The sequence below is a fragment of the Sciurus vulgaris genome (assembly GCF_902686455.1).
Source record: "Sciurus vulgaris genome assembly, chromosome: 9".
NCBI classification, from domain to species: Eukaryota; Metazoa; Chordata; class Mammalia; order Rodentia; family Sciuridae; genus Sciurus; species Sciurus vulgaris.
The window spans coordinates 105,398,510-105,423,687 of NC_136469.1; the positions used below are offsets into that span (position 1 = coordinate 105,398,510).

General features: G+C 34.5%; 1 protein-coding gene across 4 annotated transcripts; it reads right to left on the reverse strand.

Moving 5' to 3' along the window:
- Positions 1-375: 375 nt before the first annotated feature.
- Positions 376-23,458, reverse strand: OCIAD1 (OCIA domain containing 1). Of its 4 annotated transcripts, none has more exons than XM_079153504.1 (9): positions 23,077-23,223; positions 21,883-21,945; positions 21,385-21,465; positions 15,823-15,876; positions 11,250-11,297; positions 10,189-10,324; positions 7,727-7,902; positions 3,558-3,710; positions 381-893 (listed from the first exon to the last, which is right to left on the reverse strand). In XM_079153504.1, the coding sequence occupies exons 2-9, from the start codon at positions 21,938-21,940 to the stop codon at positions 856-858; spliced, it is 744 nt and encodes a 247-aa protein (XP_079009630.1). In that variant the 5' UTR covers positions 21,941-21,945; positions 23,077-23,223; the 3' UTR covers positions 381-855. The 4 variants fall into 4 exon arrangements, with proteins under 4 accessions (XP_079009632.1, XP_079009631.1, XP_079009630.1 ...); XM_079153503.1 differs by lacking the exon at positions 23,077-23,223 and adding an exon at positions 23,262-23,455 and having other exon boundaries at positions 382-893; XM_079153506.1 differs by lacking the exons at positions 3,558-3,710; positions 23,077-23,223 and adding an exon at positions 23,262-23,457 and having other exon boundaries at positions 376-893; positions 7,682-7,902.
- Between the last annotated feature and the right edge of the window lie 1,720 nt (positions 23,459-25,178).

The following is a 25,178-nucleotide window of genomic DNA, read 5'->3' on the forward strand; positions in this document are numbered from 1 at the left end:
AAGGGCCTTGTGAGATAATGGCCTCTTCTTTTCTCTTTGCTCCCTTACTTTCAATGTAAGTCGTTTTGCTCTGCCAGGATGTACTGCCTCACCACAGACCCAAACCACAAGTTCAATAAACTATGAACTGGAGCCTCCTAAACTATGAGCCAAAATAAGCTCTCTCTGATTATTTCAGGTATTTTGTTAATGATGGAAAGCTACAGGTCTTGCCTTTTTAAAGGCATTTATCTATTTACTACATACTGATTTTATCTACATGGATGAAATTCATCTTATTAAATATTCATACATTATTTTGTATTCCTACAAAAAAACCCTTATAATTGTACTTAGAAGAGAAATTAACTGCAAATAAAACCATAAAATGGAGAGATGTTGCATGTTTCTTTATATTTTATTTACCATAAACATTAATAGAGCAAATACTAGAGAAAGGCTTTTTAATAATTTGATGATGTAAAGCTGAACACATAAAATGCTTGCTCCCCCCACCCACCCCAATCCAACATGCATATTATCACTAATCTTTATATACGATGATTCTTGAGCATCAGTCTCTTGACAGTTTGGAGTATCTTTGCTCTGTAACTTATAAGCAATTTCACAAACTGTATACAAGCATGGTATAATAACCATCATTCATAGCATTCCCGATCGTGATTACATTTACACAATATTAACACCAGAATCCGTGTTTTACAAAATATCATAAGTCAACCACAAAAACCCAGGATTTAGTTTTAAATATGTTTATGAAGACTGCTGCTGAGCTCAAAAGCATGCAGGTATTCATGACCACCTAGATGAAGCTGGATATTGAAACTCCTTCAGTAGGTCCAATGATGTAATTTTTCACTCATCCCAAGTATCTCCATATTTGTTTACTTTGACTAGGAAAAAAGCACAAATAATTGATGATTCCACACAGTAATAAATAAAGGACACTCTCTTGTTTGTCGTTATTATTGTTTTGAAAATTGTTTTGCCCTCATTTGAATAAAAGCATATGAGAGTCTTTATAAAAGGGGCTAGCTAGACTTCTGTGAACTAGGGGTGGTTGTTCATAGCTACAAATGCATTGTATCAAGAACTTTATATAAATACTTGATCCTTATAACAATCTTACAAAGTAAACACAATTGCCACTTTAAGGCCAAGAAAACAGATTAGTAACTTGCCCAAGGTACACACCTTAACAGGTAGAATAAAAATCTGAAGTAGGACAGTTTAAGTTAAAAGCCTGGGTGCCTTTACAACTTTACCACACCTTAGTAAAGGTGACATATATTATAGCATATACAAACAAAAGTTACAAGAAATAAAAATAATAAACTTGAATTTTATTTTTCAAAAAAATATAAACAAATGGTCAAGTCTTCAAGTTATGGTTATTCTTCTCTCACATGAGCTACCACACTACAAGAAGGAAACTGTTTCCAATATTCCTGAAGTTTACATAAAGTTAAAATGTGAAACATGCTCCTGTGTTTTCTATTTTTAAGCTTCTTTTCTACATAGGCTCCATCTGTGAATTGTTCAGAGAGCCCAAGTAATCATAACAATGTAAAGCAATTATCATAATGTGAACCCTTCAAGGAAATACACGTCAAAACATTTTCATTTTTATACTAAGATATTATATCCCCCTTTCCTCACATTTTGCCTTTTTTCTTGCTCTCAATCCTCGTGAGTACATGGTGGAGTTTTCTAGAAGCTACATGATGTGTGGTAATGTTTCTCTGACAGCTTATAGAATATGTGCCTGTATTCTTAAAATTTGTCTTAATTTCTAATTATTTAAGTACCAATAAATATAATCCATATAAACTGAAGCCAAAAACTTTTCGTGATACTTCCAAGACCCTGTGAATTTACATGGTACTACTGTTAAATTTTCTATCTAGATTCAAGATTAATACAGAAAAATCATAAAAACTAATAGGTTTCATAATAGGTCTTTGAATTACATAAAGCACAAAAGATTTTCACTTATAAAGAAAAAAGTTCATAGTTTTACATTACTGTGTCACGTGAAATAAGTTTAAGACTGTTCAGTTAAAACCACAAATGTTAAAAGTCAGCAATTGCTAAAGATCCAACATTTTTCTTTTCTTAACCTCTATTAGTACATAATGCCCAACCAAAATACTTCATTACTGATACATGAGTGCAAGGTTCTATGCTATGCAAATAAAAGATTACAAAAATGAGAAAAATACTACTTCCTACCCTCAAGGAGCTTACAGTCTAAATCCTCAAATTAACAGAACAAAGTACCAATACGTCTTCACGTAGTACAGAGAAAAGCTCACTAGATGCATAGTTTTTGCTAAACATTCCTTAATGACAAACATCATAAGCATTATAGATTACAAACCTATTACAAAACTAATATTTTTACATCAAAATTATCATTTGATTATTATTCAACATGATTGTTACAAAAGCAATTCTAAATGAAGTAACCATTAACAATGAGAAATGAGAAAATTATCTTGAGACTAGGGATATAACCCAGGGGCAGAGTGCTTGCCTAATGCATGTGGCCCTGGTTTAGAGCCCTAGTAACCCCATACAAAGGATTTTTACGTAATTTTGAATGCTTTATGGCATATGGCTCTCCAGAAGGCATCAGTGCTGGGGATTAAACCCAGGGTCTTGTGCATGTCAGGCAAATGCTCTACCATTCAGCTACATCCCCAGCGACCCCTTCATTTTTAAAATAGTAAATAGAAAATCTTGGAACAATAACTCATTCTCTGAAATTCCTAAAGAGAAATCATAAAATTCTATTCAGAAATGCCTATAAAACCTATTCATAATTCCCTTTTCCTTTAGAGGTAAACAGCTGTGTCAGAAAATTTACTTTGGGTACTATATGGTTGTTTCAAAATGACAGAAATTTTGATTTAAAAATTGACTATTATAAAGATAAAACATACAAGAAAAGTAATCTCATTACTCAGTCATGATTCTGTGGTTCTGCCAAAAGTAGCATTACAGTCCAATCATCAACCTCAGGTGACCAAATCTGGTTATGCAAGAAATGCATCATTAGGAAAAAGATAACCATTTCCAAGATGACATCGTAAGAGGGCAAAGTAAAATGGTTGTATAATTTCTACATGGTTATCATAAAACTAGTTTGTCTCAAATCTTACTGTTTGGACTTCATTATTTCCTAACACAAAATAGCAGTTTGAAAAACCTTAAAAATGGAAGAACTGATAACTGTGAAATAACTATACAAAAATTTACTTTAGAGGCCATGTGAAATGGCACATGCCTATAATCCCAGCAGCTCAGGAGGCTAAAGCAGGAGGATCCTGAGTTCAAAGCCAGCCTCAGCAACAGTGAGGCACTAAGCAACTCAGTGAGAACCTGTCTCTAAATAAAATACAAAATAAAAATGGGGATCCCCGGTACCCCCCAAAAAATTTATTTCAGTTAACTGCTAGAAGAATTAAATTGCATATGAATATAATTAATGTTTTAAACTAATACTTCATTTTCCAATCCTAAAAAGGTACGTGGTTCAGACTAAACTATCATACCTTCTTTTTTTGGCATTCTTTCCTGCATAGGCCTGACTGAGGGGTCAGTCTTTTGTGCTAAAGTTACTTCATATGACTCTCTGTTTTTATTCCTTAATTCCTCATATGTAACATTTTTTCTTTTGGGACTTTCTTCAATGTTGGGTTCAGGTCCTAAAACAACAAACAGTTAATAAACAGTGATAAAAGAATTTGGATAAACCCAAAGCAACTAATTTTTTACAAATGCTTCTTATCTACAATCAAAATAGAATAAAATAAACAATCAAATTATTACCACCATTCCAAAGGTACTGTACTTTCCCCAAGGTAGTCACAAAACTAAAATCTACCCCCTTCTGCATTTAAGCTTTCATTTCTAAAATTTAAATCAACATCAAAAGTTTTAAAATCTAAATCAAGACTGGAAAAAGAATGAGTAATAGTACAAACTGGTTAAAATGTCAGTATTTTAAACTGAAAAGTCATTCATATTGTATATAGAATTTTTAAATATTCTACTGGTGACAACTGAACAATACTTGACACAGTGTAGTTTTTTTAACATTTCCATAATATTCTAAAAACCAGAGTCTATGTACAAACAACTCCAATTTTAAAAAATTAATTTACCATCTTTATGTACTTAAACAAAAGTACTTGAAAATAACTACTAAAAAGTATAAGAAATAGTTTAAGAGTGGGCACAGTTTTCCCTCTGTTCTACTGAGGTGGGAGAAGTGCCAACTATTCAGCCTGGAAATCTGCATTCATTCTTTATCTCTCCCAAATGAAGTCAAAGTGTGAACAGTATATATTATTAAAGAGTCAAATATTGATGGAAAATAATGAAGTATTCCCCTTTAATACTGATTGACAAGACCAAACACTAAACAATTTATAAAATGTATAAATAGCAAGGCCATATAAACATTTTCTAAGAAATTTACTGATGCTACCATTAACTTTCAGTGAAAAACTACTTACAAAGTCTTACAAACTACAGCAGAAGGAGTATTTTTCAATGAGACATACAGATTGGGCATATCATTTTAACAACATATTAGTTAAACAGATTTTTAAATTCAATTTTTATAGACAGTACTTATTTAGAACTCAATAAGGTCCAAGCAAATAATCAGAATTTTCCAAGTAATATAATTATATGTTAAATATTGTTTTCAACCCTAATTTTTTGATAAATGTATACTGTAGTGATCCAGAGCAGAGGATTTAAGCTTTTCTAATTAGTTCTAATATACCATGGTAGAAAACTGAGAATTTTCTGGATGAAAAGAATGTAAAGAAAAACATTATACTCTTTCATTGGGTTTTTAAAACACTTTGCATTGTATTAGTGATAATCATTGAACTAATTTCCTTTTACCAAAATTATTTTTTAAGTTCTGAAGGAGCTATGTATTTCAGGAACCCTGGGTTCTAATCCTCACTCTGCTGACAATCAGTCAATGTCCTTGGGCAAATCACTAAGCTTCTCTGTATCTTGGTTTTTCCAACTGTGAAATAAGGCAATTAACTAGATGCTTTCTAGAGTTCCTTCCAGGTCTAATATTTTTTCTTATCCAAATGAACAATATTTTATTGTTCTAAAATTCTGTGACAAATCAAACATAATCAGATTAGGAAAAAATTTCCCCACTTATAAAGCCAAATGAAAATAACCCTACATTGTACAGAGAACATGATTTACTAATTTGGGAAGGTTATGAAGAGCTGGAAGGAATAATAAATCGTAAAACAGCACTGCTTTAAATATAACTATAATAAATTACCTATGATAATTGTCTAATAGCTATGATAGAGTGATTTCTGCTTTGAAGGGATTAATAGCTCTTTTTACCAGGAACTCCTGGTAAAAGGAAGCAGAACTAAGGGAATAAATAGGACTTAAACAAAAGGAGAGGGTACCCTAGCCTGGTAAGGGAGGATAACATTTGGAATAAAGCAAAGGAAGCAAACAAGGGTCCATGTGGAGAGCAGTTTTTGAAAAAGTGGCAAGTATGATCTAGAAAAAGGAGACAGAAAGCAGAGCAATGGATAGATGGATGGCTGCCATAAAGGCATAAAATAATATTAAAACATGAGTCTTGCTATCATCTGTGGATTGATAGCAAAAGGATTTTTATGTTTTATGTGAAAAACAAATTATGTAATATGGAATTTTCTAATGCAAACAGTAGGAAGGATGTAAATCATTACAAGAGAAGAGCTGGTGCATGACAAGAAAATGAATTTGAGATTGGAAAAATGATTTACAGTGAGGGACAAAGATAGCTGCCTTTGGAGATAAGATGGTGGGTCACTTTAACCATTCTCTAAATCTGCTCATCTCCTTTCCCATTCTAATTTGATGATGTCTTTGCTTGAAACCATTCAGGAGAGGGACAGAGGAAAAGATGAAAATTAAGAGATTCAATAACTCATACAAACTTGAGTCTCTTTGATCATTCAAACTTCCGATCTCTCCTGTTCTTTCATTTCTACGAGATATTAATAATCAGTCTTCTTCCCCTGTCTGATTCTAAGGTAGTACTAACAAAATAATAAAACTTCCTTCAGTGAGAATGTTCTACAATGGCACTTTCCAATATGGGATATACTAACACTGATCAACTGAAATCTATCAAAACTACTGAGAAACTGAATTTTAAATTTAATTTTAATTACACAGTGACACATGTTTAGTAGATACTTTATATTCACTTTCCTAAATCACATTCTGCATCTTCTCAAACCTTCCCTAATATACAATCAACTTCTTTCTTCTACATCCCTTTCCTCCCTTTAACCTACATATAGATTCAAATCTCTCCTATCTTAAACAAGCAAACAAAAAATTCCCCAATTGCTTCTTTAGCTTTATTTGCTCCCCAGTTGTTGACTTAACTAAATTCACTTCAAAGTTGCCTTTAAAGTGTACTGAACAGAGGTCTACAATCCCTTATCCAAACCCTTGGAGTTAGACAGGTTTTGCAATTCAGTTTCCCAGATTTTTTTGAAAATACCATAGTATATATTCTATATCACTTAAAATCCACCCCTTCAGAATTATGGGACAGAAATGAATAATAAGCAAAACCATTACTGGTTCTACAATAAAATATAGAAAAATTCATTTTAGGTAAATAAGTAAAGGTTCTATTTATATTTCTTATGTCAGTTTAGGTCAGGGTTTGCCACCAAATGAGTTCAAGTCAGATTTTATTTTTTGTGGTACTGGGGATCAAGCCCAGGTTTTCACAAGTGCTATGCAATTGCTCTAACACTGAGTTATATCCCTGACCCTCAGGACAGATTTTATTTGGGGGATGGGGGGGCTTGGTTTTCAAAACTTTTTAGATTTTAGGCAAGGAATTACAGACCTATGCCTCCTAATTTACCCCCACCTTACACTGCAGACATGATTGAAAGAAGGAACTAAATATATTATTACCTTCAAGGCACTGCCTCTGATTATTTCATCTAATTTCAATAGTTGAGAGAGGCCTTATCTGACTGTTCAAAAGATCAAGAAACTCAAGGGATTATAAATTAGTTACTTCTTATGACTAATGACGTCACATAGCTTGCAAACGTCAATAATAATTCAAATCCAGGCCTTAATCCACTTTTACTTACATGTGTGATCCTCAAAACTAGTATTTACAAAAACTTCACAATGCATGTTCTCGTGAGTCTTCTCACTTGACAACAGCTCTATAATGCAGGTATTATTTTTCTTAAAGAAAGCTGAAAGCCTTTAAGATTATCCCATCAAATACAACCTTAGCCTTCATGAAGCCTCTACTTCCTGATGCACAATTTATCACTCTTTCGCTATGGTACTAAACTTGTATGAATATTACTGGAGCCCATTAGTAATTTATCCTTATATTTCTATCTTCTAACAGACTTGAGAGTTTCTTAAGAACAAGAACCAAGTTTTATCTTTATGTCTTCCGTACCTAGCAAGAAGCCCTGATACCTACTGGTCCTCCAGGAATGTTGAATGAATGAAAAAACAAATGAACAAAAGGAACAAACATGCTGAATTAGACTGATGGATGAGTTTAGGTTGATGGCTGATGGTGGAATGTACAGGTGATATCCAGCAGAAAAGGTCATCAAATAAAGTTTATACATACGTTGGACCATAAAATGCTGAAATTCATTTCAAGAGAAGTTTCTACCTTGGGCAATATGATCAGTAATACCAGTGGGAGAGGATTCATTCATAGAAGCACTGAACGGAATTGGCTCATAATGAGGCAACATCTCTTTTTCAATGTTGTCTGCTGCTGGGGATGTCACAAAAGAGGACTGACCACTCACATTTGAGTCATATTTTGACTTTTGAGAATAATGCCTGTAAAAGAATATCACATTATATAAGAAAAATAAGTTATTTACCTATACCTGAAGCATAAAGGTTTGAAAAAACTTCAAATTTCTAAAATAATCATAATTTTAACTTACTTATGGTATTGGAGAATGAACTCACGTGCTTTACCACTGAGCTACATTCCCTAGCCATTGCCTTTTCTTAATTTTTTTTTTTTTTTTTTTTTGGGTGGTACTGGGAACTGAACCCAGGACCTTATGCATGCAAAATAAGCACTTCACCAACTGAGCTATATCCCCAGACCCCGCCTTTTTTAAATTTTGAGACAGGTTCTCACTAAGTTGTTCAAGTCCTCACTTTGTCACTAAGGCTGGCCTCAAATTTGTGATCCTCCTATTTCAGCCTCCCATGTTGCTGGAATTACAAGAGTGTACCACCATGCCTGGCTAAACAAAGGTATTTATAAGTAGCAAAAGGAAATGTTTGGCATGCACAAGGCCCTCAGTTCAATACCCAGCACCACACACGCAAAAAGGAAATGTTTGTTTTTGTCACACATACACACAAAAAAGCATTAAAGAGTCTTAATCCACTTAACTTAAAAATTACCACAAGGAAAACAGAAAACATATCTGATTTCCTAAATATCAAGTTTTATAGATTATTTTAATGTTTTAAAATTCTTAGAAATAAAAAGTACCTCAGTTCTAATTTCAATTAACATGTCCACTTCTCACATTAACTGGGAAGTTACTTCCACAATTAGGAATCCATAGAAACACTAATTTGCTAAAGCAGATATAGGTAACACAGGTAACACACTGTATCAAGAGATTTACAATGCCTGCCATGTATGATATGAAAATTCACCCATCAATCTACTTAATTACTTTATTACTTATTTATCAACATATCCAGACAAATTAATTTATCCATATTACACCATACAAAAACTAAACCATAGTCTGAAGAAAACCAGTAGCAGGTTAAATATCACTTGACTAGATTTAAAAGTTTGAAATTTTTAACACTTGAGTTTTGTAAAATTGTTTACTTGTATTTTAATTACAAGTAATATGAACAAATTACAGCAAGTTCAGAATGAAAAGGAAAAACAATTATATACCACAACCATTATTACTACCTACTTCTAATGTTTTTACAAGTACATATGTCTCTTTAAAGAGAGAATTTTATAGCCAGGTGGGGTTATATACACCTCTAAATCCCGCTATTGGGGAGGGGGGTGCAAAGTAGGAAGATTCAAAGTTCAAGGCCAACCAGGGCAACCTAATGAGACCCTGTCTCAAAATAAAAAGGGCTGGTGATATAGTTCAGAGGAAGAGTGCTTGCTTAGCATGCATGGAGCCCTGGGTTCAATTTCCAGTAATACCAAAAAATAAATAAATAAATAAAAAGACTATTTGAACTACACACAGTATAACACTTTACCATTTCAGTTTATCAAAAGCATTTCATCACAAAGCTTCACAGACTTCATAGTTTTAAGTACCTTCACAAAGCCCATTAAAGATATAACTTAAACCATTCTCCTTCACTGGGAACTAAGTCAACTCCAGTTTTTCTCTATTTAAAATTGTAAACAACTTTGTGCCTACAATTTTTATTTATTTTTTATTTTTCATTTTGGCCCAATTTACAGAATTTGGTTAAAAAAAACTCAAAGGATTCCAAATGTTATGAAATCCAACATATGCTCTCTAAAATACTTGTACTGATTTACATCAGAAATCTATTCAGTTCACTTTTGAAATTATTTAATCAAGAATTAACTATGATTCTTAGTATGATGCCACACTATCAAATTACTTAATCTTTTGATTAAATAATCAAAATCACTTTTGAAATTATTTAATCAAGAATTAACTGATTCAGTATGATGCCACACTATCAAAACAAACATCATATTATATATCTCAGAGAAAATTAGTCACTTTACCACTGTTTTAAACAACAGATGTATTAAAAAGAAAAGATGAAATGTTAAGAGATGAGATTGATAAAATTTGGAAATTCAAAAGAAAAATTCACAGTACGATGAAGCGAAGGTAAGTGACAAACTGAACCAAAATAAAATCCTTTATTCTGGGACATGTACGCCCAATATAATTAAACTCTAAAATAATGGCTCCATCTCTTTTAAAGCAAATTACCTTTAGTCTATAGCAAATGGCAAGTTTACAACGGTCCTTCAGTTAGGTAAAGCTTCATGCACTGAATTATAATACTGTCAAGTTATTTTTTTCCTTAACAATTAAAACCTTAAGTGAAAATAAGAATCTGGCCTACCCAGATGGTAAAGATCGTCGTGCTTGTCCTGACCGTAAAGCTTCTCCAAGAGGGGAATTTTCCAGATTCTTGAATTTCTCTTGGCAAGTTTTCACATAAGAGAGCTTTCCAGCAAAGTATCCCATGATGCAAGCAACTTAATTGCAACATCAAACAAAATATGTGACTGAATAAATCTTTTTTTTGGCAAAAAAAAAAAAATCTTTTCTAAAAAAAGCATGGTTCTAAATATATGTCTTTGGTTTAGAAAGTCTGAAACCTCCTGAAATAATGGTAAAAGGACTGGATTAAATTATACTCAAAAGTTCACAGATCCTACAGATGTAATTCACTTTCCCTAAAAAAAATAAGCCAAAATAAAGTTGTTATAAATCAACTCTAACATACTATAATTATTAAATATAAGTAGGAAATGTGGTAAAAGTATGTTGGAAAGAGGAATGGATAAGGAATCAAACAGCAGAGTTCATTTATTTTCCTATAAAATGGATATCATATTATTTGCCTGGCCAATTTCACAAGATGGCTTTAAAAATAAAATTACATGCAACAAATCCCTTAAAATAATGCATTCTAAAGTATAACCTAAATGTGGCAAACACTACATCATGTAGCTATTTCCAATATAAAAGAGAGGGTAATCTGAAAAGATTTATGAAATGCCTCAGATATGTTTTTTAAAAAGCAATTTAGCTTCTTATTAGCCATATTGCAAAATGCAAATTAAGATTTTTTAAAATAAGTTTAATTCTAAATATGTGATCAGAGTATCTGTACAACTTTCCCCATGGGCAGATGAATAATTTGTTTTTTAAATATTGTATATTTACAAAGTAATTTTGAATTAATAGTTGTAATACTTTATAAAAAGCATTTCAAGTAATTTATGATTTTTTTTATGTTAACAAAATATCAAAGTAGCTCATTCATGAAAAGCTTAAACACACTGAGTTGTCACAGCACATAATCTCATAAATAATGAGTAAGTCAAAACATTTGATAAAAATTAATGATTTTATATAGGTAAAAAAACTACAAAAAATAGTGTTGATCATACTTACATATAAGTTTAGGGATGGAACCATATTTGGGATGACTTGAAAGGATTCCTAAAGAATAAGGAGTAAAGTATTTTTGAGAAACATTGTTGAAGAAGGAAAAAAAACCAGTTCAGAATGCCTTTAAATTTTAGCTGCCAACATTAGCATTTTTATGTACCTAAAGAACTCTACACTATTTAAGAGAATCAAGTGAATTCAGAAACAACAGAACTATGAAAAAATCCAGAAAGACTCAAATTTATTAGGAGAATATAAAGATCACTTGATACGATAAATAAAACGCTTCTATGAACCCACAGAAACAACCATATTTTAAAAGACACCATGTGCAAATGCTAAGGGCCAAGGTGATAGTATAGAAAGTGAAGAAACTTGAGAACCGCTATCACCAGATATAAAAACCTGTGATAAAGCTATAGTAATTCAAACAGTCTGGTTAAGTACAATGAATAAGTAAACTGACCGACACTATTAGACACCAGAAATGGACCCACACATAGTCACATGATTTATGATAAAGGCAAGACTGTAATAAACAAAAAACCATCCCTTCAAAACATAGTACAGTATCAATTACATATCTGTATAGGGGGAAATGTACCTGGATCCTACCTCATACTATATTCAAAAACAATTATGGATGGCTTGAAAATTAAAATGAAAGATAAAAAAAAATCTTGCATAAGAAAACATCTTTTTGTCCTTGGAATAGATAAATATCTTACAAAGGCCACAAAAAGCACTTATCAAAGGACAAACTCAATAGAGTTTCAATAAAGTGAGAAAAGGTCCTCAAGACTTCTTTAGAAGGAGATGCAAATTAAAATCACACTGCAATCAGTTATCACTGCTCATCATAATGGCTGAAATACAGGAGACACAAAAACAGCTAGTGTTGGTGAAAAGGCAGAAATATAAACTGTGTCAAATAGTTTCACAGTATCTACTAAAGCTAAATAAATATATTCATAATCTATGACCCACCAAAATGACTACCAAGCTACTTCATTCACGGCAGAACTTATTGTAGTCAAAATTGAAAACTACCTAATTGCCAATGTGGAGGAGAATGGATAAACTATGGTACATTCACACGCAGAAAACTATATAGCAATGAGAATAATAAATCTGTAACATCCAACAATATAGAAGAATCCAGTGTTATACTGGTAAACCAGTTCTCCATATAAAAAGCCCAGATCTTAATGTCTATTAATTTCTATAAAAAGGTCTTTGGCTTGCAAGTTTCAGTTTTCAGGAACCAGTACAAAGCAGTCTCAGCATACCACTGATAAATCTAACAATTAATGTTTTAAGAACCAACAATGTATAAAATACAAGATTTTGTGTAATTATAAAGTACAAAAACATAACTAATCCATAATGTTAGCCTGGGTTCCTTCATTTATACCACCAGGATCATAAAGAGGAGAAAAAGCAGAATCGTTAAGAGTATCTGCATTTATACATTTATAAGTTATCCCTCATTTTGTCCCCAACTAGTTACAGACCACAGACTATTATAAACAGGAACAGTGTACTAGGAAGAAAAGATGTAACAGTAAATAAGACACTTTCTTTGCACTTAAGGAGCTTACAGTCTAGAGAGGAAATTTAGACAAACAATACAGCATGAGGCTTGCTACTTATCCAATCGAATATTTGAGTTATCTATTATGTACATTATCTAGCCCTCTGACAGGTGCTAAAGGCAGCCCATTTTCCTAAGGGGAAGTAGCAAGGACAGAGGCAAACAGACTTGTTCAAGGTACACAATAGTCTTTGCAACATACGGCTGCATTAATTATAGTGGTGGTACAGATGGAACTACACAGTTGACAGAGAAATGAATTAGTTGGAATACAAGACATTAATAGGACAAGGCAGTTAAGAGACAGAAGTTAAGAATAATGTCCTGGACTCCTGGATGTCAGTGATGCCATTCAGACATGTGGTTGTGGGGAGGAACTGGTTTTGAGAAAAACAAATTCAGTTTGAGGGCCATTTAAAAGGGTCATCCAAGAAGATAACTAGAACATAATGTAACAGATACAAAGGCTAGAAATAATCATGGGGTTTTAGATGCAAGAAATGGTCATTGAAGCTCATATTTTGTGAGGTGTAAGTATAGACTTGGGATGGGAATATAGTTCAGTGATAAATTAAGAGCTACATATGCATGAGGTCCTGGGTTCAATTTCTAGCACCCACCCCATCAAAAAAAGTTCATAGACCAATAACTAAAAGTCAAAGTAGAACTCGAAAGAACACCAACATTTTTAAGACAAGGAAGAGAAACCTATATAAGAAAATACAAGCACCAAAAGGTATTAATTTTTTGTTGTAGTGCTATATACAATAAATAGTGTGTAATTCCTATTAGACACTCAAAATTCATATGAAAAAGTTGAGGAGTTGCCTTAGATAGAAGAAAAAGCATTAATGTGCACTATCATGGTAGTGAGTTGAAAAGAACGTTTTAAGAACTGGTGAAAGTTGTATGAAATAGGATAAGAACAAAAACTGCCCATCAAATTTAAGGAATAAGGAGGTTGTGTTAGCTGAGCATGGTGGCACACATCCATAATCCCAGCTACTCAGAAGGCTGAAGCATAAGACTGCAAGTTCAAGTCAGTCTGGAAGATCTTGTCTCAAAACTGAAATTAGAATGGTTGGGGAATAGCTCAAAGGTAGAATGCTACTGGGTTCAATCCCTAACACCACAAATAAGACAAAACATAACAACATATATGAATAATCAATGATACAGACGAATGGGTCAAAAGAAGTAAACAGTGAAGCCCTCATTTATAGTACTTCAAATTCAAGGCAGTTGGGAAAAGTCAGAAATGTGTAGGAGAGATTTTACTTTTTTAATGTTCTTTCTTTTATAATAGATCACAATTAGGGTGCAGCCAAGAACACGAGAAGTATGACACACCATGGACAAAAGCATATACAAAATGCCAAACATCTGGATAAAACACAAAATGCCTTGAGAGTCTGAATTCTTTTTCTAAATTTTACCATTTCTATCTTATTTTCCAGTTGTCCAAAGTCTTTAACTCCATGTGAACACCAAACCTCTGAACCTTTCCTTTTTCATGTCCTAATCCAAACTGTAACTTTTCTTGGTTCTTAGTCATTCAATGGAGTTTTCACTCCTTCCTGCACGATTCTGCCTCTATCCATGTCAGTCTCTTGACAGCTCCAAGTCAAGCTTATTGTTCTAATCATCAGTTCCCTTCTTCCTAATATAATATTCCTTCTCTTTTAATCTAACTCCTACTCATCCTCTGAAATTCACTTCTTTCAGAAAGTGTTCTTGATTATAGCAGCCCTACAGAGATTGAACATCCTTCTGAATCTCACAATTTAGTATCTTAATATTTAAATTTTATTCTAATTGTTTTAGTGTATAATAACATATTTCTTTCTTCAAATGAACTACTGGCAGCTCTTATATTTATTGTGTATAAGTCCCTCACGTCTAGCTTCAATCATTACCAAATGACACTGGATTACTACAAAACAGGCAGGACAATAACAGACAATATAATTTCTCCATTGTTAATTGTTTCTCCTTATGCCAGTTTTCCCTTCAAAGTAATGTGATTAATGTTTTTGTTTTATTTTTTCACAATATAGATCCAACCTCATCTATGAAATAATTTAGTTTGTTTTGGAGTTGTTTCCAAGCTCAAGATTCCTGTCTTACAGCACATTATAATGAGATTCCTTGGAAGTTCTTTAAATAAAATTTTCCTCCCAAAATCCTCCCACTTCCCTTCAAAAGTATTATTTTGGAGTCAAGACTATCTACACACTTTATTCTGCTATTGTGAAAAGGCTAAAATGTCTTATCAAAGTCACATTTTTAAAGGAGCTAGTTAATTTAAAAGAACAGATCTGTAGAATATATGGAGGCCATCCCAAAGTCATGACTATTTTCTGGGATACTTTCCCAGATACAGGGTACACCAGGCTGATAGGTCACAAAATAAAAAAGTCATGAACAACGCTAATGCTTGCACCACTAAATTTTAAGATGCAGAGACTGAAACATTTAATGCTAATCTAAAATTCAGTTCCACAGGAATATGCTGTAATATTTAAGCCAAAACAATTTGGTTTCCTTGTATGTTAAACTGGTACATAACAATCACCCTGAGTTTCTTAAAACATAGATTCAAGGAACCCACTTCACAGATTCTGACTCAGTAAACGGGGCCCGTGAATTTGCATTTCTATCAATCTCTTAAGTAAGAATGATACTGCTGAAAAATAAGAATGATACTGCTGAGCCACCTGACCAAATATGCTGCTCTACCTGCAAACCATCCACAAGTTTTTAGTTACCTTCTTCTTCTTACAAGTTGTTAAGCTACATGCTTAACACCAAATCAAAATAATCAAGTCAGCAGGTCCATGGAGACAAAACCCTTCTGAAACTGAAGAAATTCATCAATGATAATAACTAACATATATTATCATCTTATTTAAAATCAGGAAAATAACACAAAACAAACATGATATCCAAAATGCTAAATAAATCCAAAGTCTAAGTACTTACCTTTACTAATCAATCCTTGAGTAATCAACATACTTGTTGCAGCCAAAGGCACAGCTATAGGAGAAAAAAAAAACTGTCAATATCAACCAAAGAAAATTGTATCTTGAATTCATTAGAGGATGAGTATCGGTAAAATCATAGGAAGCAGACTGCACATTAAGATCTTTAAAAGAGATTATTTCATCTTTGGTGAAAACATTAAAGAAGCATTTTAAGTTTAAGAGCATTACAAAACATTTAAATATTAATTCAAGAACCATTTAGATACAGATTCTAAATAGCTAGGAATTCACTAATATAACCAACTAAGACAAAAGTAGTATTCCTTCTGAAGAATTCCATCTGAAGTTGGGGTTGGGGGCACAAAAAGGACAATAGGCTAGAAATCAATTACAAAGAAAAGTCACTACTGAGGACTGACAAAATTCCATGCAGCATGTTAAGTGCCTTACATACATTATTTCATTTACTTTTTATCTTATGTTTATAAGGTAGGTAATATCACTCTTTTAAAGATAAGGAAAAATGAAGCTTAGAGATGTTAAGACACTTGCACCAAGCCATACAGCTAGTTCAATGACAGGTCTCAGATTCTAATGAATCTGTCTGAACCAGATCTCAAGCTTTTAAACTCTGTATTACATTGTTGTGAACCAAAATACAAATATATTTGATCATAATCACATAGAGGCTGGGGCAAGAATAAGCAAGTATACATTTTAAATATGCCTTTAAAAAAAAAAAACCTTAAATGTAGTTTTGCCATATGGAAATATTCTGTCTATAATATGACAACTGATTGACAGTGAAATCCTAAGTGTTCATTATAATTTCAAAGAAACTCATAACTTTTAAAAACAGCAGGGCTGGGGATATATAGCTCAGTTGGCAGAGTGCTTGCCTGGCATGCAAAAGGCCCTGGGTTCAATCCCCAGCACCACAAAAAAAAAAAAAAAAAAACCTCCCAGGCTTGGGATGTAGTTCAGTGGTAGTGCTTGCCTTGCATGTGCCAGGCTCAGGGTTCAATCCCTAGCACTATACAAAACAAAACAAAAACCCCAGCTATGAATCACTGTTCTCTACACAACCAATAACAGAATTTTCTCAATGGCAGCTGGAGTTGATCCTTGGCTGACCAACCTGGCAAAGCAACTTTGGGAACTTGAATGCAAGAGTTCCCTACATTGATATAAACTTTACCTAATTTACCTAAACAGATAAATGGCTCACTGTACCTAACCTGTTTGTTCATGTTGAGTATCACTTTGTCTAGACATTTGGAACTTTGGTACCTGCTAGGGTGCAGATGCCTATGCCATCAGCACCCCCAAAACACCCTAGCTTTGAGTCTAATGAGTGTCCCTAATAGACAACATTTAACATGTATTACTAGCTGGTGGAGAAATTAAGCACATGCTTAGTGTGTAACCCCACTAGGTAAAGATCTTAGAAGCTTGAACCTAGCTTCCTCTGGACTTCACTCCAGGCTCCTTTTCCTGATTCTGCTCTCATTCCTTTCACTGTAAACTATATGCTAAATTTAAAATAGTTACATATGGCTGACAGGTGCCACGGTGGACACTCCTAGTCCAGACCAAGGATAAGCAAATGTGCTCTATAAAGAGCCAGATAATAAATGTTTTGGGTTTTGTGGGTCACTCCGTCTTTGTCCCATCTCCTCAACAGCTGTTTTAAGGCAAGAGCACCCAGAGACAATACATAAATGAACATACAGCTGTGTTCCAATAAAACTTTATGGATACGAAAATATCAATTTCATGTAATTTGCGTATGTAATAAAATAGTTTTCTTCCTTTCCTTTTTCCTCAAACATTTAAAAATGTAAAAACAATTTTTAGCTCATTGTGTGCAAAACCAGATTTGGTCCATGGGCTGAAGTTTCCCCAACTCTTTTCTAAACTATATGGACAATTTAAGAACTAAAGTAATTAATTATTTACTTTCAAATTACTATACTTGAATTATTAAGAGAAATTTTATGATTTAAAACCCACAACTTTGGAATAAGGCATTAGTTTTTGTCATTAGACAGTTTGCAGAAACCCTATGGTTTGACTCCTTACTATTCTACTTACTAAAAGATTTTACCTTTGCTGGAAAAATGGTTTCTTTAATGTTGGCTGGTTAGAATGCCTTCATGTATTATCATTTAAAGTTTTTCAAAGGACAAATCCCTTTAATTACAGCATCAGTTCAGCTTGGTTCAAGGATTGCAACACGTAGCACTAAAGAATTATGTAAGAATAAAAGGTGATGAGTTAGTTAGCCATCTCTACAATGGACAATGATTTCCCCATTTAATGCACAGAATAACAGTCAAGTTGAGATTCTAGTACTATCTTTCCATTACCATGTCTGCATACATTTCTTAACTTCTTCTCATGCTATAAAAGGATAATGAATTAGGCCTAAGAGCTCTTCTGAACTCATGTATTCTATTTTACATTTACAAAAAAGATAAACCTGAAAGGTAAGATAGAGGTTATCTAGTCTTCATTCTAATCCTAGTAGACTGAGACCAGAAAGAACAAGTTATACGCTCTAAGTTACAAAGATGGGTAGTTTATGGTACAGCTGAATTCAGAATCCAAGTCTTTGGGCTCCCAGGTCAGAGGTTTTTTTTTCCATTGTACGAGTGACTCCTATTTCAGAGTCTGTTAAATAATGTTTCTTTAGATAAATCAATAACACTCCTGACCAAAACTTAACTGTACATTATGACCACAGCCCCATCTCCAATACAAGAATTCCTAAAATTCTCTGAACTCTTCTCTCACAAAAGCAAAATGATATTGTAAATTCAGCATTGTTTTCTTCTTGAGACAAGGTCTCACTCTGTTGCCCCAGCTGTCCTCGAACTTAAGATCTTCCTGTCTCAGCCTCCCAGGTTGCTGGGATTCACACCTATTTTCAATATAAACTTTTGTTTCATTAGTCATCAACAGCCATTTAGTAAAGATAGTCACAATTTTAAAATTAAATTGAATTAAGTAAATGAATTAATCTCCACAATTATATGAGATAGGCAGTTATCATCCCTATTTTACAGATAAGGAAACAGGGAGATAGACAGGAACTTGCCAAGTTCAATTAACTATGTGTGGAACTAGATTTTAATTCAGACAGGTGGGTCCCAGAGTCTACCCTTTCACTAATTATACTGCCTTATTTGAAAACCAGTTATATACATGTATGAAATATTATTCACACAATCTGTAACTAATACAAATAGGAATTCATAGGCCTTCCAAAGGTAAGAACTACTGTAATGTAATATGCAATAAACTGACTTTTTATGTACAGATTGTGTTACTACATGTGTTTTGGACTCAGAGACACTGTTTTATGGTCAGAGGGACAAAAATGCAAAGAGCCACAATTTTTAAGTAACAAGAAATACACCTTCAGTTACACTTTTGAGATTAACAGAAAATAGATCAGAGAAGAAACAAAGTTACCTTAAAGACAACAGTCCCTAGATCAAACCAGGACAAATATATGAAAGATCTCAAAAAGGTATAAAAATTATCAGTATTTTTCTACATATTCCAATACACTTTTTTCACTTTTTTTCTAATCCACTCTCTCCAAAGTATCAGGAAATCCATTGCTCATTTATGAAAATATGATTAGAATGCAGAGAATAACTTATTTGAAAATATGAACACTAAGTACAAAATTTCCTAATATGCAAATATCAATTCCGCTTAATAATTACATGTTGAATTTCACACCATCTGGCTACATCCAAAATTTTATATATATTCAACGTTTGGTGTACACCTAGGTTATCTAAGAGTCAACTGTGCCAGGCAAAATGGCACACGCCTGTAATTCCAGAAACTCAGGAGACTGAAGCAGAAGGATCATAAGTTCAAAGACAGACAGCAACTTAGTGAAGATTGTCTCAAAAGAAAAAATAAAAGGGCTGTGGATGTGGTCTAGTGGTGAAGCATCCCTGAGTTTAATAGCGGAACAAAAAAAAAAAAAGTCAATTGCTACATGGCAACTTTTTGGCTACTCTACAATAACCTCAAACACTATCAGACTTGTCATCTTCTTAAATCCTGAGTCATCAAGACTTGAAAATAACCTGTTGAACTGAAAACTTAAAATGTCCATAAACTTATTTTCTCCCACAAACATGGAAATTTGGTCCAACTATACCTTTTAATTCGTAATATCATCAATATTAAGTTTCCTAAGCTGGTTATCTTGAAGTTACTGACTCTTTTCCTTCTTTCTCCTGTAGTCAATCTTTTTAAAATTCCTGTTATGCATTCTTTAAAAGAATTTATTGCCTGCCCATTTTCTCCAGGCTGAACAAAAATGTACTCAACCATAACTCTTCAATGACTATATGCCTATGTTACTACAAAAGTTCATAAAAGATTTCACCAAGACAAACTTATCCTTCTAACCCATCCAATACACTGCTAAGGTTTCTTAAAAAAACAATATCATTCTCTCTGTGCCTAAGAACCTAAAATGTATAATGAATCAAACCTTTCAACTCCTCATTGTTATTTTATTTTCTATTCTCAATAGCTCTAACAGAGATAAAGTTATCGCAGACTCTGCCTTGGCTCATTATAATAAAATTTATCTCTACTTAAAAGTCCCTAGTCCAGTTATACACATAACTTTATGTGTTTCATGTGTTAACTTTGGTCTCAACTACATCATAAAACAGGAAAAAGACTATGTTCATAAAACTTCTAATCAAGTACCCTGTATATTATAAGCATACATATCAGGCTGAAAAGGTATATCCTTGATTGCTTAAGTTGTCCCTTCCATTCCCCTTATAATCCATTCTGCCTTTTTGTTAGAATAGTAATTGCTAAGAACTAGTCTCCAGATAAAGCAAGAAACCCAGGGTTTTGTTCAAAAGTAAGACTGTATTTTATGCATCACTTACAATATTCTCTGTATTTAAAAATGAAAATCTTGATATATAAGGTCTCTTGTCAGAAATCAAAAGTTGGTAGTAATATTTCATAGTAAAAAAAAAAAAAAAAAGTGAAACTAACCAGTTTTTATCATGTGATGGCTAAAGTATAAGAGTTAAAATCATGAGCTTCTGATTCAGACAGACCTGACTTCCAAGTTCACCAGTTAGGTAACATTAGCTAACTTATTTAACATCTCTAAACCTCAATTCCTTCTCTGTGAGGGTTTATAGTTATCAATCCTATTAAATTGCTTTTATATAATCTAAACACACTCAATAAATGCTATTACTATTAACGAAATTACCTCATGATTTTGAAAAAAATTTTACTTACTTTAAAATGTGCACATTTCTTTTATTTCCTTATCAACTGGTTTTAGAAACAACACTATGTCTTTCTGTTCTACACGAAAGTATTAAATTTCAAACACAAATTCAGTTCAAAATTGCAGATGGGAATTTTGGACCAAGCCATGTTGAGGTCTGGGGATATAGCTCAGTGGTAGAGTGTTGTCTAGCATGTGTAAGGCCTGAATTCAATTCCCAGCACACAAAAAATATTATGTTGATTAGAAAATTGAACTTACATCTGAACCAGAAGCTTTCATCGTTGCATTCTGCAAAGACTCTTCTTTCTTCCTCTGTTGGAATGTAATCGGCCCCTATATCTTTTTTACCAAGGAAAATTGGAAAAATAATAAAATACCCATAATAAAACTAAGTCTGAAAAATTAGCTTAGTCTGAATATTAATGGCACCTAGTATTTTTCTTAAGTGAAGTAATGAAAACAGGTGGCCTGTAAACTTTTAAAACAAACTTTAACTTCAAAAAAGTAAGCACTACTATCTACTAGTCAGGATTGGCTTCATAACGTGGGGGAATCAGTGCAAAATGATAATGTGGGACTCCTGTTCAAATTAAGAATTTCAAGATGGCAACTACAGCATTAAATCAAGCATGGTGCCCTGTGTGACACAGGTAAAAGGCCCATGAAGTCAGCCCAGCTGCTACCGTTAATCAGGCAATGGAGATATTCTTTACATAGAAAGTGCTTCTAATTATAAATACTTAATATGATAGTTACGGGGAATTGGTCTTGGAACTTCTGCATTCGGCTCTTGAAAATCAGCTCTCCCATTCATCTTTCCTGTATCAAAGACATTAATGTTAAATATTAGAAACTGCCACATAGATCAAAATAAATACATATAATGTATGATACAGTAAAATTACTGGTCTATATGGTAATCAAACAACAACTATTTACTAAGCATTACTACATCCTAAGTTCCTGACATAACAAAAATAGTTAAACAAAGAAATCATAAATCTACTAATTAATATGGATTCAAGTTTGGTCCCTTAGTTGAAAAACAAATGCTTTCTAAGTATTTATCAGCTGAAAAATATAAAAAGAATACAACAGATGCTTCTCCTCCTGAAGTTAGCTTATTTCATATTAGTCGATATTTTGGTCCTTTCAGAAATCTATACCCAATTATTAGCCAAATTCCCCACATAAAAGAAAAATCTCAAATTATTTCTGGGATTTCATTTTAAAAATGAAATAATCATGAGGAAACATGAAAGAAGTATGCCCCTCCCCCCAAAAAAATAAGACGTCACATCCTAATGCAAATTCCATGTCCTCCAATCTTTGCTCCCCTTCAAAAATTCTTCAGATAACTTAGACGAATACATGAGATTTAAAAAATACACAACATTCCAAGAACATACGTTTTTATATTTTTGTTTGGGGCCTCTTTTTAACCCATACCTCGGGATATAAAAGACCAGAAGATCAGATAACTGTATGTTTTACAAAATATTAACAGACGATCATGATTAGTCTCATTTTTAAAACATTTCACATAAAAACAAGAAAAGGCACACACTGATTACAACTGGATCCTTCGATGACTCATTTAATTAATAACTCGCCACCGAAGGCCTACTACATGCCAACCGCTTAGACAGGGACAAGGAAAAAAAGAATACACTGAGATTCTGGATGGCAGAAGCTTTCTGAATAAACTACGTGTATTCTAAAACCGTACAAGAAATTATATCCTCTCGTTTTCCCCAACAGCATCCTTCCTACAGAGGGTCAGGGCTGACGAAGACGCCAGACAAAACCATTTTAAGCTCGTTAATTCCAAACAAAGAGCTGAACTGGAGCCTCACCGGCGGATGCCCGCACTCCATCCACCCCGCTCCCACTTGCCACCGCTGACAGAGCAGAGCTCCAACACACACCCTTCCCTACGACGTTCCCCACCCCCAGGAACAGTTCCTCGCCTCCCGCGGTCACCAGCACTCAGGAGCGCAGGACCCAAAACGCAATCAGTTCAGCCTCAGAAGCAGGAAAATGGCGGAAGGTGCAAAGTAGCGGATGGCCGCGCGAAAGTGGTGAGTGGGAGGATGCGGGAGCAAAAATGGGACTTTATGCAACACCTCACCCACCTCCCGAAGGCAGCGGCAGGCGACGGCGCGAAGAGCCCAAGCGATCAGGGGGCCGAGGCCCGGAGAGGACCCTAGAGGGGGCAGGGAGAGAGATAAGAGCGCGGGACCGCAGCTGGGGGAGGGGGCGGACTGCGACGCGACCGCCTAGAAGTCACCCAGATACCGCGACCCGGAAGCACTGTTTACCTACGAGAGGAAATGACGCAAGACCTCCCTGAGGTCGTCGCCGACCAGCCTGTGAATAGACGCCTGCGTCTGTTGGCCCCGCCCTCTCTGCTCGTCACTGGTCTTCTTACTCACGGGCCGCGGCGCTAGCGAGCTGCATTGCGGCTGCGCTGGGGACGGTGCGGGCCAGGAGCCGCGAGCCGCGGACTAGCTGGATCTTGGCGCTAGTCTTGTGTCCTTGTGACGCCACTCTCTCATCTACCTTTACAGACTGACTTTCTAGAACCCCCGTTTGCGCCCTCGTTGCGAGTTACCATCTTAAATTTCCCTGCTTTTAGGCTTTACATAATCTATTTCACTCTTTAAGCCTCCAGGCTAGGAAGTATAAAGTAAGTTTTAAGCGCACGCAGAGGGTCATCTGTCAGACCCTCTTGAGTCTAGTTTCTGACTTGTAGAACCTCAGACAGGATATATTACCTCGCTGAGCCTCAGATTTTGCTCTTCTGAATCGAAATAGTACCTACTACATACGACTGTTAGGATGAAAACAACATCCGAAAAGTCGTTGGAGCTCAGTCTCTATTAATGGGAGACAACGTTCGAATGTGGGGCTTGTGACATCTGTTCATCAGACAGCTCGCCCAGCCACCCCCATTCATTTTCTTTCATTCATTCCACAAATGTTTATTGAGTGCTTACTCTGAACCATGTACTAAAAATTATTGCTGATGCACCAGTGAACACTTCCAGTTCTATTCAGTTCATCAACTCTTGTCAGATTTCTCATTTCATTTCAGAGTCCCTTTGCCCCATCCTCATTTCATCTTTTTCATTCTAGATGTGCCCCAGATTTATGATCCTGCAGACATATTTAAAAGACTCAGTCATCTAAAACACAAATCCAACTCAGTGTTTCCTTCTTGAGAGCCTTTTGATAGCTCCCGTGATGCATAGAATCATGGCTTGCCCTTGTGCCTCTGGAGTCTCAACAGTCTGCTTTCTACAAATCCACTGTTCCCTGTACATTGCCTATACAAACCTGCCTTGTGAGTTGCTTTGGTGTTTCAGAATCCTGCTTTATCGTCCCTTTTTTGTGACGTCTTCCCTGAAACACACTCCAGAGAATTAATCACCCTTCCTCAGTTTTACCTTGTACATACTTCTGTCACTGCACTTCTGAGTTCTATTGTCACCCTTTTTCTTACTTCTGTCTCTGTTACATAACATTTTTGGGACAGGGACTTTGTGAGTCTTTATTCTCCCAATTATCTCCCCAAGATAATCAATATTAGTAATTAATATTCATTGTTTCTAGAATGTGCTAAATTCTATTTCCTCTTCTAGAAAGCTGTTCTTCAGGTGTTTGCACTGGTTCTTGTCTCAGTTTTCAGTTGATGTAACCACATCAGAGAGGCCTTCCTTGATCACCCAGTTAAAGTGGTACCCAGGTCACTCTCCATGTTCCCTTATTCATTGTTTTCATAGCATTAATCATGACCTAAAATAATTGTATTTTCTCTTTCTCTCTCTCTCTCTCTCTCTCTCTCTCTCTCTCTCTCTCTCCTTCTTTCCCTCCCCCTCTCCCTCTTTCCCTCCCCCTCTCCCTCTTTCCCTCCCCCTCTTGCTCTCCCTCCCTCCTTACCTCACACCTCACTAACATAAAGGTCCTTGAGAGCAGGACCATATTTGTGTGGCATCAAAGTGATTGTCATATGGTATGAAATTGACAAATATTTCTTAAATTAATTAATT